Here is a 13791-nt window from a genome sequence, read left to right on the forward strand (position 1 = left end):
AACAACATATTAGAACAACCAGGAAGAGTTTTTGTTTATCTGTGTGTGGAGTAAATGTGTGGAATGGATTGAATGATGAGATTAAAAAAATTACAAATGTAAACCAATTTAAAAAATTGATTAAAGCAGAACTCATTTCAAAATATGCGATATAACATGTTAATAGTTTATAATGTAAATGATTATATAAATAGTACTTAACATAATTGTACATAGTTAAACATAATGAAAAATGGAAACAAGTTGTCTCTTGTTGATGTTCTGAAAGTTAATTGATAATACATCGACAAGTATGAAAGGGGCAGGATATTATAAGATGTATTTTCTACCTGCTCCTTTTCGAACAGAAAATATAAAATTGCATGTCAGATGGGCAAAATAATTTGTTTTACATTTTATTTCTTAAGTTTGTCTCATTCTATTTTGTTTTCTTGTTCTTTTTTTACTGTTTTTAATGTCTGTTCGAAATAAATAAATAAATGAAAATGAAATGAAAGAAACAAACTACACTTCCCACAATCCCACTCTGCCTGCCCAGAGGAACAGTCCGCTTCCGCTCACGTGCAAGGAGGAGGGGCGGGAAAGTGTGTCACTGGGGCACGAGGCTCTCCCTAGTCACGTGGTCCCGTTTTCTGCCGCGTGCGGCAGCAGCGTCCCGGAACATGATGATGATGATGATGATGATGATGATGATGGGTCTGCGCGCAGTTTGAAGCGCGAGCAGCAGCTGCGCCAGACACAGAACCAGAACAACGGCAGAACCGCACTCTTCCTGCGGGATTCCTGCTCCTTAGCTGCTCCCGCATGTTGACGCGGCGGCAAGTGTGCGTGACTGGACCGCAGCTCGGCTTGACGACCACCGACATGGACTCGAACAACAACAACTCAGGTAAATAACGTCTCTGCGTCCTGGATCCTGGTCTGCGGGGTTAGAGTCGGGCACGGCGCGCGTGCACGGTGTTTAATGGGAATTGTTGAGCTGCCGATGTGTCGGCGCGTGCGTGATGGTTGGTGCGGGGCTCGGAGTGGAGCAGAGGAGGTCACTGCGGCTGCGCTGCGGGGAGTTCGCGTAAAAACGGCCAGAACGTAGCAGGAGTCCGGTTCTGCTGTAGGGAACATTAGCCACACGGAGGGGCCGTGCCCATCAGCCGGGCCTTGGACCCCGCTCTCTTTCGGACCTCTCGCGCACATGTCGGCCAGTCTGTCACGAGGACCGTCACCGTGAATGCGCTCGTGTTTACGGGAAGTAGGTCTGGATGACCGCAGGTCTTTCGGTTTCTGGTGGACTGAGTTCACATGGAGCGGCGCAGTCAGCCATGTGCGCTTTGTTTTCACGGAGCAGCACGGCCTCTGATTGGCTGCTGCGGGCTCTGAGCTCATTGCGCAACACGCCCCTCCTGCTCTAGCCCCGCCCCCTGGAGCAGCAGGCGATCAGCTGATCAGTAACCAGGTAGCAAACAGAACAGGTGAGACGTGCTGGTAGATGCCCGGACGCAGGAGTTTTGTCCTGATCGGGACCGGAAGTTGAATCCTGTCAGACGTGACTGCAGTCAGGAGGTCCAGTCAGTGACTCACCTGCAGCAGGAAGCATTATCACACACACACACACACACACACACACACACACACACCTAATCATCCTGCTTCCCGGATTTCAGAAGCATTGAAGGAATTCTGGGAAGATGTCTCCAGATTATGCTAACGCTAATTCCAGGATAATCTGGGTGAAGATGTGTGAAACATGACAGGAAGCTGGTTCTCTGCTTCCTGATAGCAGATTGATCAGTGACTGATCAGTGATTGATCAGTGACTGATCAGGCCTGCTCATTGACCTCTGGTGACCCCTGTGTTGGTCTGACTACAGATAAAATCTGAGGATTCGTCCCAGAAGTTTGGATCGTTTGCCTCGCTTGGTGTTTTGATGACGTGAATCATTTGACTCGGTCCAAACAGAAATGTCTCGCTCGGGGTGTCTAAAGGGCGGCTCGGGGCCCACTGGGGCCCGCGGGGTGATTGTGTGTGGCCCCCAGCTGCATCTCGCAGGTGGAGGCGTTTCATTAGTAGTCAGACTAACATTATTTTCACATCATTTTCTTACAGGAGAATGTTAAGTTTAGCAATAAGCAGAGCCTCGCAGCTTTCGTTGAGTTTTTAAAGTTTGGCTAAAAAAAGCAGCCAGTTTGAAGGAAACCCAGATGCTTTTCTGTTAATATAGAAATCTGCAACATTCCCTTTTAAGTTTTAGATTTACAATTAATAATTAATAATCTTTTTGCTGGATTAGAAAAAAAGACTTTTCATGCTTGACTTTGTGTTATTTTTAACCTGCGAATACTTTTGACACCCTGGTCCAGCTTCTCTGACAGCCAACGTATCACTGACTACGTTACCCATAAGTCTCTGCTGCAGCCGGAGCCATCTCCATGGTTACCGTCTGTCTCTTAAACCGATGCAGGTCAGAGGCGCTTCAGGTTTCTGTCCATAATGATGAAGCCCTGTTTTGCTCCCTGATTGGCTGTTTGGTGGTGAAGCATTCTGGGAGTTGTAGTTCTCTGTGATGTTTGCTCATGGGCAGCATGTGTTGCCTGAGCAGGGGCTTTCCTGCAGGTCAGCTGTTGTCAGGTATGTCCACTGACCAGTCAGATCAGAGTCACATTTCCCAACCAATCAGGACGGAGAGTTTTGCTTTCCCAGGAAAAGGAAGGAGCCAATGAGCTGCAGCTGTTCTGACGCTGCAGACCTTCAGGGTGAAACACGTCCAGGTCATTTATCAGACACACGTGACCTCAGAGACAGAAGAACTTTATTACATGTTTCCTTTACTGGAACATCTTTCTTGGATTTTCCTTACTGTATGAAGTTTATTCCTAAATAAGGATTGAAATCTTTTATTGTTTTTGGTTAAAAGTGATCTAATGTAAATATATATTCAAACCAGAGAAAGACAGACTAGACCAGCAGAGAAACAGGAAAAACCTCGGCTGGCTACAGGCTGAGAGGGGGCGGGACTTCCTGTCAGTGGAACGTGAGGGCTGGGGGCGGGACTTCCTGTCAGTGGAACGTGAGGGCTGGGGGCGGGACTTCCTGTCAGTGGAACGCGAGGGCTGGGGGCGGGACTTCCTGTCAGTGGAACGTGAGGGCTTGGGGCGGGACTTCCTGTCAGTGGAACGCGAGGGCTGGGGGCGGGACTTCCTGTCAGTGGAACGTGAGGGCTTGGGGCGGGACTTCCTGTCAGTGGAACGTGAGAGCTGGGGGCGGGACTTCCTGTCAGTGGAACGTGAGGGCTGGGGGCGGGACTTCCTGTCAGTGGAACGTGAGAGCTGGGGGCGGGGTTTCCTCAGTCTCGTTGTAGGGCCGTGTGTGTGTGTGTGTGTGTGTGTGTGTGTGTGTGTGTGTGTGTGTGTGTGTGTGTGTGTGTGTGTGTGTGTGTGTGTGTGTGTGTGTGTGTGTGTGTGTGGAGGCACATGGCCTGGAGGCGTGACTCCGCCTGCACAAAGAGGAAGAGGAGGAGGAAGATGCTGCAGCCTCCAGGCCTCCTTCCTTCTTTACGGCCTCATTTCCTGTCTGAGGCTCCCCGATGGCCGGCCTGCAGGGATCAAGCCTCTCTGCCTCTCTGCTCATAGCTGGTCTTTGTTTACATGTAGCCTCTGAAATAAGACGAAGACGTTAAATTCCCTCACAGAGACGCAAAAAATACCCAGAAATGCAGGAAACACCCAGAAGGGGCCAGAATAAAACCCAGAGGCAAAAGATTCAGAGGGATTGAAAACAACAACAAAGAGAAAATAACCTTCTCCATGCTAAGCTAACCCAGAAGGATGCTAAAGTACCATAAACATGCTAAGCTGTCCTGCAAGGATACTGAACTACCATATCATATATGTGAGCTAAGATGCTAAGCTACTCCACAGATATGCTAAACTACAATAGATACATGCTAGGTTGCTAAATTACCACAGAGCGATGGAAAGCTAACCCACAGGGATGCTGGGTTACCATAGCTCTGATGCTAATTTAACCTACAGAGATGCTAAGCTGCCCCAAAGGGATGCTAAACTATCCCAGAGTAATGCTAAGCTAACCGAGACGGAAGCTAATCTATCCAAGAGGGATGCTAAGTGACAGGCTAAGTTGACGGTGTCTCAGTGAAATCTCTGTTAGCCTGGAGCTCGCTCTGCCATCACGCTTCGGCCATCTTTAACACGCATGTGGAGTGAGACCATGAGGACAGCGGCAGGCGGTAAACGACGCCAAGCTGCATGTGGTGACGATGAACAGACGGCGGCGCTCTAGGTTTCATTTAGTGGCATCAGAATAAAGAGGGCTGGCTTCATTCACATGCCGCACTTTTCAGATTTGTTCAAAAAGTCTTTGTCTTCCCTGAAAACATTTTGCAGTTTGTGTTTGGACCGGGGCGTGAATACTTTAGGAAGTTGCCATGGAAACAGGCCCATGCTCACCTGCAGGCCTCTGTTCTCCAGCAGGGGGCGTCATCTCCTACGTGGGCTCCTGCCGAGGCTCCCCATCCCGGGCCAGCCCGGACTCCATGGACAGCGAGAACTCGGACGCCGGCTTCGCCTCCTCCTCTTCCTCGCTGCCGTCCTTCCTCAACAGCGACAGCTCCTCCTCCTCCTCCTCCTCCTCCTCCTCTTCCTCCTCCTCCTCCTCGGCAGGCGGCTCTCCGCAGAGGCGGGACGACGACGCCGCCGGCCCTCGCAGAGCGTCGCCCAGCCAGTCCGTGGCCAGTTTGACCAGTAAGTGGCGAATTTGGATCCGTTTCCTGTGAGGCAGTTAAACATCAGCAGCAATAATTTGGTTTTTTAATGCTGAAAATAATTTAGTCTTATTTTCAAACTTATTTTCATTCATTTATAAATGTCGCATTTTCAAACCAAATATATAATTTACAAACTGTTTGGCTAAATATCTAGTTTGCTGACTAAATGTTGAGTTTGGAACAAAATATTCACTTTGCAGGTAAATATTTAGCTTTCTGACTAAATGTTAGCTTGTTAACATTTAACAATTACATGTAATAAACACTGATGGGGTTAATTACATGTAATAAACACTGATGGGGTTAATTACATGTATTAAACACTAATGAGGTTAATTACACGTATTAAACACTAATGAGGTTAATTACATGTATTAAACACTAATGAAGTGAATTACATGTATTAAACACTAATGAGGTTAATTACATGTATTAAACACTAATGAGGTTAATTACATGTATTAAACACTAATGAAGTGAATTACATGTATTAAATACTAATGAGGTTAATTACATGTATTAAACACTAATGAGGTTAATTACATGTATTAAACACTAATGAGGTTAATTACATGTATTAAACACTAATGAAGTGAATTACATGTATTAAATACTAATGAGGTTAATTACATGTATTAAACACTAATGAGGTTAATTACATGTATTAAACACTAATGAGGTTAATTACATGTATTAAACACTAATGAGGTTAATTACATGTATTAAACACTAATGAGGTTAATTACATGTATTAAACACTAATGAGGTTAATTACATGTATTAAACACTAATGAGGTTAATTACATGTATTAAACACTAATGAAGTGAATTACATGTATTAAATACTAATGAGGTTAATTACATGTATTAAACACTAATGAGGTTAATTACATGTATTAAACACTAATGAGGTTAATTACATGTATTAAACACTAATGAAGTGAATTACATGTATTAAATACTAATGAGGTTAATTACATGTATTAAACACTAATGAGGTTAATTACATGTATTAAACACTAATGAGGTTAATTACACGTATTAAACACTAATGAGGTTAATTACATGTATTAAACACTAATGAAGTGAATTACATGTAATAAACACTGATGGGGTTAATTACATGTATTAAACACTAATGAGGTTAATTACACGTAATAAACACTGATGGGGTTAATTACATGTATTAAACACTAATGAGGTTAATTACACGTAATAAACACTGATGGGGTTAATTACATGTAATTAACACTGATGGGGTTAATTACATGTAATAAACACTAATTAAGTTAATTACATGTTCGTCTCTCCTGCTCTTCACTCACTGATCCTCAGGAAACTGATCCACGTGTGAAAATGCATTTTGATGCTCATGTTGCATCCACAGTTCAGAAAGTTGACCTGTTGAGTAAAACCAACGTGATTTTAGGATTCAGCTCATCAGAATGACTGACCAGCTGCAGACTGTCGCCCAGTGGAATCGGGCTGCTGACAGGCAGCGGGCAGCAAACAGGCGGCGGGTCTCTGCGCTTCCTGACGCTCCGGTCTGTTTCAGGGCTGAACGGCATGGTGCTGCTCTGTAAGGTCTGCGGAGACGTGGCGTCCGGCTTCCACTACGGCGTTCACGCCTGCGAGGGATGCAAAGGCTTCTTTCGGCGCAGCATCCAGCAGAACATCCAGTACAAGAAGTGTGTGAAGAGCGAGAGCTGCAGCATCATGAGGACCAACAGGAACCGCTGCCAGCAGTGCCGCTTCAAGAAGTGCCTCTCTGTGGGCATGAGCCGGGACGGTGAGTCCGCCGCCACGGCGCCGTCGCATCGACACGCCGTCACATCGACACGCTTTCACATCGACACGCCGTCACATCGACACGCCGCCACATCGACACGCCGTCACATCGACACGCCGTCACATCGACACGCCGTCACATCGACACGCCGTCACATCGACACGCCGTCACATCGACACGCCGTCACATCGACACGCCGTCACATCGACACGCCGTCACATCGACACGCCGTCACATCGACACGCCGTCACATCGACACGCCGTCACATCGACACGCCGTCACATCGACACGCCGCCACATCGACACGCCGTCACATCGACCCGCCGTCGCATCGACACGCCGTCACATCGACACGTCGTCACATCGACACGCCGCCACATCGACACGCCGTCACATCGACACGCTTTCACATCGACACGCTTTCACATCGACACGCCGTCACATCGACACGCCGTCACATCGACACATCGACACGCCGTCACATCGACACGCCGTCACATCGACACGCTTTCACATCGACACGCTTTCACATCGACACGCCGTCACATCGACACGCCGTCACATCGACACATCGACACGCCGTCACATCGACACGCCGTCACATCGACACATCGACACGCCGTCACATCGACACGCCATCACATCGACACATCGACACGCCGTCACATCGACACGCCGTCACATCGACACATCGACACGCCGTCACATCGACACGCCGTCACATCGACACGCTGTCACGCCGCCGTCGCATCGACCCACCGCGGCGTTTCCCTCAAAAACATGACAGTTATTGAGTGAAACGTCATTAAATGTAGAATCAATTATGCGTCGCAATTAAATGATCTGATTCTGTTTTCAAAACTCGATATAATTATTTCATGAATGAATAATTTCATGTTTCTTTTCTGAATCGTGAATTTAAACTTCAGCCATTAAACTGAGTGGGCGGGACTAGAGGAAACCCTGACGCCTGATTGGCTGCTTCAACAAGTCGAGACAAATTATTCCTTGTTTGCTTCTCTGAAATAATTTATTAAATATAGAATAAATTCTATATTTAATAAATTATTTTTCTATTTCCATTTTTAAGAATTGATGACATGTTTAAATATTTGTAAGTTGCTGTAATTTGTCAGATACTCGGTAGATTGTGACACCTCACCTGTCCACCGGGGGAGCTGTCCAGGTGTCTCCAGGCTCCGCCCCTTCCTGTCTCACCCTCCTCCTCCTCTTCTGTCTGCAGCCGTGCGTTTTGGCCGCATCCCGAAGCGCGAGAAGCAGCGGATGCTGGCGGAGATGCAGAGCGCCATGAACAACATGGTGAACGACCAGCTGCAGAGCGACTTCCAGCTCGCCAGCCTGTCCTCTTCCTCCTCCTCCTCTTCCTCACCAGAGGGCGCCATCGACCCCCAGCCGTCTCCTCCTCTTCCTCCCCCTTCCTCCCCGCCCCCCAGCCCTGGGATCGACTCCACCATCAGCGCCATCGCCTGCGCGCACCGTGAAACCTTCCTGTATGCACACGACAAGCTGAGCGATCCGCAGCTTAGCCCCGCCCATCGCCACCCTGGGGGGGCGGAGCTTTGTCCCAACCGCCTTCGGAACGCCTTCAGCAAAAACAGTAATCACAAAAACACCATGGACTGCTTCCTGCAGCAGGGCCACAACAACACATGCAACTACCATGGCAACAAGGGGTGGAGTCAGCATTCCAGCACCGTGATTGGAGGACAGAGTCATGTGACCCAGCGGCAGAGATGTCCGCCGAAGAGTCGCTCTGGGATTGTTCTGGTAAGACCCGGATGCTAACACCCATCGATAAGTGCTGCTGCTAGCTTGCTAGCTTAAACTCTGCTAACTGCTGCTAGCTTAATGGGCTCTTATCGTTCCCAGGCTTGTCCAATGAACCTGCAGCCCCATGCAGACCCTTTGAAGGCGCCCCAGGAGATCTGGGAGGACTTCTCGCTGTCGTTCACGCCCGCCGTCAGGGAGGTGGTGGAGTTTGCCAAGCACATCCCAGGATTCAACAGTCTGACCCAGAACGACCAGGTCACCCTGCTGAAAGCAGGCACCTTCGAGGTAAACCATGATGTCATTACACACGTCAGGGTCTAAACCATGATGTCATTACACACATCAGGGTCTAAACCATGATGTCATTACACACATCAGGGTCTAAACCATGATGTCATTACACACATCAGGGTCTAAACCATGATGTCATTACACACATCAGGGTCTAAACCATGATGTCATTACACACATCAGGGTCTAAACCATGATGTCATTACACACATCAGGGTCTAAACCATGATGTCATTACACACATCAGGGTCTAAACCATGATGTCATTACACACATCAGGGTCTAAACCATGATGTCATTACACACATCAGGGTCTAAACCATGATGTCATTACACACATCAGGGTCTAAACCATGATGTCATTACACACATCAGGGTCTAAACCATGATGTCATTACACACATCAGGGTCTAAACCATGATGTCATTACACACATCAGGGTCTAAACCATGATGTCATTACACACATCAGGGTCTAAACCATGATGTCATTACACACATCAGGGTCTAAACCATGATGTCATTACACACGTCAGGGTCTAAACCAGTGTTTCTCAACCTTTTTTGGGCCAGCGCCCCCCCAGCCCTAATCCAGGCCCCTCACCGTCCCCCACCAAAAAATTTGTAGGCTACTTTGCACTGACTATTATTTTATTATTAATGTTACTATCATTATTGTAGATGTTTTGAATCGGCGCACCGATTATGTTTTCCCGTACACCTCGCGCACCTTACGCTCCTTCACCTTACGCACATAACAGGGTAAATGTAGCGCGCGGGGGGGAGCGTATGTTTCTACGCTCCTTTGTGGGGGGGCGCCGATTTATGTTTTCGCAACCACCTAAATAATGTGTAGTCGCGCCCCTACCCATGACATTTCAACAATATTATTTTACCTTTTATCTGGAAATAGTGTCTGTTTATTCTTGCCATACAGTCTCTCAATTAATTATTGCTCTAAAGGTCTTGCCATACCAGTTTATTCCTCTGTATTTACTTTAGTTTCTTAGTTTATTCTTGCATTTTGTTCTTCATTCATTTCCATTTAGTTTCCTTTGATTAGTTTTATCCTCTCTTGGTTTATTGCTATGTTCACTTTAGTTTCTTCCTGTTGCTACATTTATTTTATCGTTTATTAACCATCAGTAATCTTCACTCATCACCTGCTGCGCCGCCTAATCATCATGTTTCACATCATGTGTTGATTTTTCACTGTTCAGCGTCGGATTCTCTGTTTTTATGCCATACGCTATAAAATGAACGCTCTCTATCATGGTATCACCATGGAGGGATTTCTTTATTTAAATTGGTTCATTTTTCAGAGGGATACACAGTGAGGGTATCGTGATTTTAATAATTACATGTTTATAAGAGCGATTTTCTGTTGTCCTTCCATGGAAGCGGGCAGCTTTCAAACGAAAATAAAACACTTTTTAATATAAGTTGCTGCTTTGACATGATCACAGAACTGCCTAAACATACGTAGCTACATAAATACCAGACAAAGTGAATCACAGCAGCGTCATCAGCCGGTGTAACGCTGAACTGATGCAGAGCCATGAAGCTACAAACACTGAATAGAAGAAGAGCTGCCATCAATACAGTTGCAGCCAAGCATGATTTAATGTTACACAATACAGTTTTACCAAGTTGCTCAAAGTCTAAACTGGTATTGTTGTGGATTTAAGGTGTAAAGTTTACCTTCGACCAAACGCCCCCCAAAGGCATCCCAGCGCCCCCCTTTGGTAAAAATGTCCTCCAGCGCCCCCTGCCGTCCTCTGAACGCCCCCTGGGGGGCGATACCGCCCACGTTGAGAACCACTAGTCTAAACCATGATGTCATCACACACGTCAGGGTCATGATTTAAGAGTTTATAAGTTTATACTTCTACCTTCTGATTTTTAGGCTAAGTTAGCCTAACAAAACAACGTTTGTTAGCTAAGGTTAGCCTGACCTGTTTGTGCTCTAAAGAGATCCGGTTCATCAGTACGTTATTGCAAAATAATTCATATTTTTAAATGTAATATAAATTAACTGCTAGCTAATGTTAAATGCTAGTTACTACATTAGTACAGCAAAGTTAGCTAACCTGTTAGCCTACGTAGACATCACATCAATCTTAACATAGTTAGCTGCTGTTGACCAAATCCATGTTTATTTGACTTATTAACCAAGAGAGTTTATCTTCTGTCGTTTAGTAAATAGACTAATAATGATTTAAAGTTAGTGATTCTTGCCTAATTAAAGGAAACAATGAGAGAACATTTATATATTGATTATATATTTTATGTTCTTATTTTTCTAGATGAAATATAGAAACGTTTGTTTCTTCTCGCTGCAGGTGCTGATGGTGCGCTTCTCGTCACTGTTCAATATGAAGGAACAGACTGTGACGTTTGTCTCTGGCGCCACCTACTCTTTGGAGGAGCTCCATGCGATGGGGATGAACGAGCTGCTGGCAGCCATGTTTGACTTCAGCCAGAAGCTAGCTTCGCTGGCGCTGAGCGCCGAAGAGCTGGGGCTGTTCACCGCTGTGGTGCTGGTGTCCGCAGGTAAGCGTCAACATGCTGGGTCGCCTCCTGGACCGCCAGCTAACAGCCGTCCTCCTTTTGCACTACTTTGATTTGCAATGAAAAAGCCCACAGTATGGTGCTGCCATTGCCATACAGTTGGTAAAACATCCTTAGGTTTGAAAGTCTTGCAGTCAGTTACCATAACCCTAAACAAACCAGACTAAGATTGCTGCGCATCCAGCGCTGGCTACTTCCTTTGACTGGCTGCCATTTTTCATCCTGGCCAGGAAGTGGAGCTGCCAGCACTGGCTAATGACAAAGAGGCTACAAGCTATGAGCTAGCGTTAGCATACCTAAGCTGATGGCCACCTACTGGATAGCCTTTTTCCTCTGCTGAATGTTAGCACAGATAATCTAGGGTAAGAATAACATTGGTTAGGTTAGCTTTAGCAATGGATATGCTATCATTAGCCTTGAATGGGCTAGCGGTAACATTGGATAGACTAGGATTAGCTTTTTCATGAAATACGTTAACATTAGCATTTGGTAGTTTAACATAGGCCTTGGATATGCTAGCATTAGCTTTGGATATGCTAGCATTAACACTGGATAGGCCAGCGTTGGCGTTGGACAAATCGGGGTTAGTAGGCGCTAGGTTGTTAGCTTGTCTAAAGCTAACACTAACAAGTAGCCGCCTCCTCCTTTGCTGGTTGCTAAGTTATGGGCTCTGGTTGCTAGGTAGCTGATATCGGTGACCTCACTGTCATCATTCCTTCACAGATCGGTCTGGCATCGAGGACCTGCCGTCCGTGGAGCATCTGCAGGAGAACCTGATCCGGGCGCTTCGCCGTCTGGTCAACAACTCGGCCGGCGCCGGCGAGCCGCCCGTCATGGATTCTCCACGCTTCACCAAGCTGCTGCTGCGGCTGCCCGACCTGCGGACGCTCAACAACATGCACTCAGAGAAGCTGCTGTCCTTCCGCATCGACCCCTGATGGCCCGCAGCGCACCCAGACGCATGACCCTCCAAAATAAGAGTCTGCTCGCCTGATCCGAACTATCATGCATTCCCACTTCCTGTTGAGACCACCATCATCATCATCATCATCATCATCATCATCATCCCTGATGTTCTCCAGAGCAGCTGGATGGAAACAAAGATCCTCTTTCAAATGTCTCCTGCTTTGTGGCAGGACCCTCGATCGCCCCTCACTCACCAAACATCTGCACCTGTCAGCAGATTGGAGCTCCATGTTTAGAGCTCTGCAGACCCAGGATCGGTCCATCCAGATGTTTAGAGCTCTGCAGACCCAGGATCGGTCCATCCAGATGTTTAGCAGACCCAGGATCAGTCCATCCAGATGTTTAGCAGACCCAGGATCAGTCCATCCAGATGTTTAGAGCTCTGCAGACCCAGGATCGGTCCATCCAGATGTTTAGAGCTCTGCAGACCCAGGATCAGTCCATCCAGATGTTTAGCAGACCCAGGATCGGTCCATCCAGATGTTTAGAGCTCTGCAGACCCAGGATCGGTCCATCCAGATGTTTAGAGCTCTGCAGACCCAGGATTGGTCCATCCAGATGTTTAGAGCTCTGCAGACCCAGGATCGGTCCATCCAGATGTTTAGGGCTCTGCAGACCCAGGATCGGTCCATCCAGATGTTTAGGGCTCTGCAGACCCAGGATCAGTCCATCCAGATGTTTAGAGCTCTGCAGACCCAGGATCGGTCCATCCAGATGTTTAGGGCTCTGCAGACCCAGGATCGGTCCATCCAGATGTTTAGAGCTCTGCAGACCCAGGATCGGTCCATCCAGATGTTTAGAGCTCTGCAGACCCAGGATCGGTCCATCCAGATGTTTAGGGCTCTGCAGACCCAGGATCGGTCCATCCAGATGTTTAGAGCTCTGCAGACCCAGACTTCCAGAACCAGGTGCTTCAGGTTCAGCTCTTCCATTCGCTCTGGGGGCTTAGCTCCGCCCCATCGGCACCAGCAGCCAATGAGAAGAGGAGGCAGCTCCGGGGACCAATGGGACGGCGGCAGCTCCGTGGACCAATGGGACGGCGGGATGCTGAGCATTGACCTGTGAACCCTGTAAATACTGAACCATCCAGATCAACTTGAACCGTTTGTGTGAAACACTGAAGCCTCTGGATGAGCAGCAGAGGCACAAAGTGTTAATCTCCTCATGTCTGTATTTTAATGTTTTAATTCCATAAATTCTCTCTGAAGATGCTGATCTGGGACTCATTTCCTGCCTAAAACCATAAAAACAAACAGCTTTTAATGATAAATCGTTACGATGAAGGAGTTCAATTCATGACTTTTATAATATTAAATAAAAAATGTTCTGCTAAATTAGTAAAAATCTCCATTTGAGAGCTTTGGGTGAAATACAAATATAAACAAAACGGTTAAATTTAAACAAAAACGGTTAAATTTAAACAAAAACGGTTAAATTGAAAACGTTCTTCCAGACATTTTGTTCAGCTGCATAATAAACTTTACATACATGATAAAAAGAAAACATACATTAATGATTCCAGGTCTTAATGTTATTGACTTTATTTGGGAGGTTTTACAGATCAATCTTTAAACAGACTTTTGTAACGCTCTCTCTAAATGCGCA

At 46.6% G+C, this 13791-nt stretch overlaps 1 protein-coding gene across 2 annotated transcripts; it reads left to right on the forward strand.

Annotated features, from left to right (window-relative positions):
* The first annotated feature begins 604 nt into the window (after window positions 1-604).
* nr1d1 (nuclear receptor subfamily 1, group d, member 1) lies at window positions 605-13401 on the forward strand. 2 transcript variants are annotated; one of them, XM_081610388.1, is made up of 7 exons: window positions 605-889; window positions 4486-4755; window positions 6334-6567; window positions 7812-8356; window positions 8459-8644; window positions 10992-11202; window positions 11944-13401. In XM_081610388.1, the coding sequence occupies exons 1-7, from the start codon at window positions 805-807 to the stop codon at window positions 12156-12158; spliced, it is 1746 nt and encodes a 581-aa protein (XP_081466514.1). In that variant the 5' UTR covers window positions 605-804; the 3' UTR covers window positions 12159-13401. The 2 variants fall into 2 exon arrangements, with proteins under 2 accessions (XP_081466514.1, XP_081466513.1); XM_081610387.1 differs by having other exon boundaries at window positions 607-889; window positions 4483-4755.
* Window positions 13402-13791: the final 390 nt, after the last annotated feature.

Source organism: Poecilia reticulata, chromosome 8, assembly GCF_904066995.2.
Source record: "Poecilia reticulata chromosome 8, P_reticulata-male-v2, whole genome shotgun sequence".
Lineage (NCBI taxonomy): Eukaryota > Metazoa > Chordata > Actinopteri > Cyprinodontiformes > Poeciliidae > Poecilia > Poecilia reticulata.